The sequence below is a fragment of the Etheostoma spectabile genome, unplaced genomic scaffold (assembly GCF_008692095.1).
Source record: "Etheostoma spectabile isolate EspeVRDwgs_2016 unplaced genomic scaffold, UIUC_Espe_1.0 scaffold325, whole genome shotgun sequence".
Lineage (NCBI taxonomy): Eukaryota > Metazoa > Chordata > Actinopteri > Perciformes > Percidae > Etheostoma > Etheostoma spectabile.
The window spans coordinates 120,572-122,958 of NW_022605585.1; the positions used below are offsets into that span (position 1 = coordinate 120,572).

Genomic DNA, 2,387 nt, shown 5'->3' on the forward strand with positions numbered 1-2,387 from the left:
TAAAAAGAACATTGATATAGGAAAACGGGTCAATTTGATCCGAGGACAACATGAAGACAACATGAGGGCAACATGAGGGTTAATACTGGACTGATTTTTAAAATGTTGCTCCGGTTAATCACTTACACACAAAAACATTTGAAAAACAGGGTCCAGGTTGAGAAAACTAAAACTAAAAGTTACTCTTTAAATCGGTCTGTCACTTTTGAATCCACGCCTGATGTTTTGCTCTCTGAACATTTCCTTTGTTCTGCCGCACAAAGGCAACCTTCATACTTTAAACATATGGATAACAACAATCTGACATAAAGGAAGAAGAAGAAAACTGCACTCAGCTGCAGAACTGCATGGGTGTGTTTGCTCTGTAATATCATCAGAGCAATATCTTTTGTGAATCGGACCTTGAGACGGGGCAGATAGCGATGGCAATTGATGTAACATTAATGGTGTTATCAGCGGCTAAGAGCCGGGCTTTTAAGAAATTGTCCGAGTTTCAATGGAAAGTGACAAACGGACTCGTTATCTTTTCATCTTTAAAAGGAGAAAACGCAGTGCAAATCCCTACGTTACACGTTCAGTCGTCAGAAAACAGACAAACTGTCAAACCTTCTGCCTAGTTTGATCCATTTTGAGACTTTGAGGCCTAAATTAGAAACAGAACATTTCAAGTTTTTCAAACTCTAGCAACTCTTGTGGAAACCGAAGCAAAGCAAATATCCTCAACAAATAAGAAAAAGTGATGAAACACTGGGAAAATTGGACTGTAAGAACTTTCTTTTTCCGTTTTTTTAGGACACCGAAAGTGTCTCTTTAAGAAAGACTCTCTGTAAATCACTAAGAGCTTACCTCCTCAAACCAGATCATTGGCATCACCACCTCAGAAATTTTCCCAGTTTCTCTACAAAAGGCAAAAACATTTTGCTTTTAACTCCAAGGTTGCATGGTGAACGCGAAGGAAAGCAGGAAGTGTCCTGTCATATTGCACGATGAACAGATGCAAAACACAATACATGACAAATATTAATGGCATTATGGTAGATTAGGGAATTATTTCCATACGTAATTCCTGACACTCTCTTCATGTAGAGGTTGAGCTGCAGGCGGATGGACACATTCAGAGGGACGCCCGTTAGCTGGAAAGAGACAGAAAAAAAGAAAGAAAAATGTGTTAAATCTCAAATGGGAAATGATATAAAGCTGTCAGTGTTCACTTCATTAAAATTGTATTTGAACATTTCAAAATGTTCCCATGTAACAGAAAACAAAAGACAAAAGAAGGAAATCCTAATATGTTAGGCGTTCCTCTACGGGACCTTTTGATGATTTTAGAGAAGGACAATCCAGTTTTAGCATCAAATAGTTCAAAGGACTCAACTAACACAACACTCAATAAGGGAGATGGAACAGTGAGAACATTCATTGTCTGAGTTGGAACGGTCCAAGGCCCGATACAAGGTGACCGTCGGGCTTTGAGTGATTTTGGATATCCTCAGCATAGCAAAGAATACGTGGCCAAAAGTGTGTGGACACCCGAACGTTACACTCACGTCAACAGTCATTCAACAGAACTTAAAAGGCAGAAACCTTGTTGTGCACCAAAAAACTCAGATTGGACAGATCGTCTAGCTAGCTGTCTGGATTTACCCTGCAGAGGTCTGAGGACCAGGTAACCATAGTCCCAGATTGGACCGATAGTCTACTTTTGCTGTCGGATTTACCCTTCAGAGGGTCTGGGACCATGGAACCCATAGTCCTCAGATTGGACAGATAGTCTAGCTAGCGTCCATGGATTTCCTTTGCAGAGACCTGAGACCAGGTAACCATGTCCCATATTGGACGAAGTCTAGCTAGCTGTCTGGACTTACCCTGCAGGCCCTGAGGACCAGGTACCCATAGTCCGTCAGATTGGCAGATATTCAGCAGCTGTCTGATTTCCCCCAAAAAAATGCAGATACCTGAGGACAGTAACCATTGTCCTCAGATGGACAAATAGTCATACGCTAGCTGTCTGGATTATACCCCTGCAGAAACCCTGAGGACCAGTACCCATAGTCCTCAGAGTTGGAACAGAATAGTCTACTAGCTGTCTGGATTTACCCTGCAGAGACCTGAGGACCAGGTACCCATAGTCCTCAGAGATCAGCCGCAGGTTAGAGCGCCGACACAGAGACAGAGGATGGGGACGGACATCCGGCCGAAAATGAGAGACATCCGGTGGGACCTCCAGTGGCACACATCCCAACTAGGGGTGGGAATCAGCAGACGCCTCGCGCCTTCCCAACTCGTATATATTCAAATATTTCTTCTTGTATTTGATCATATTCTCATTTCATGTATATTGCGTGAATGTATATTGTATTAGTATTTCATTTATATTCTGTGCTGTG

General features: G+C 42.2%; 1 protein-coding gene across 1 annotated transcript in view; it reads right to left on the reverse strand.

Annotated features, from left to right (window-relative positions):
- scarb1 (scavenger receptor class B, member 1) overlaps window positions 1–2,387 on the reverse strand; it is a gene marked incomplete in the record, with an annotated part of 51,683 nt that overhangs the window by 11,683 nt on the left and 37,613 nt on the right. Inside the window, 2 exon segments of the mRNA XM_032511183.1 lie at window positions 847–898; window positions 1,060–1,133. Coding sequence (XP_032367074.1) covers window positions 847–898; window positions 1,060–1,133 — 126 coding nt within the window.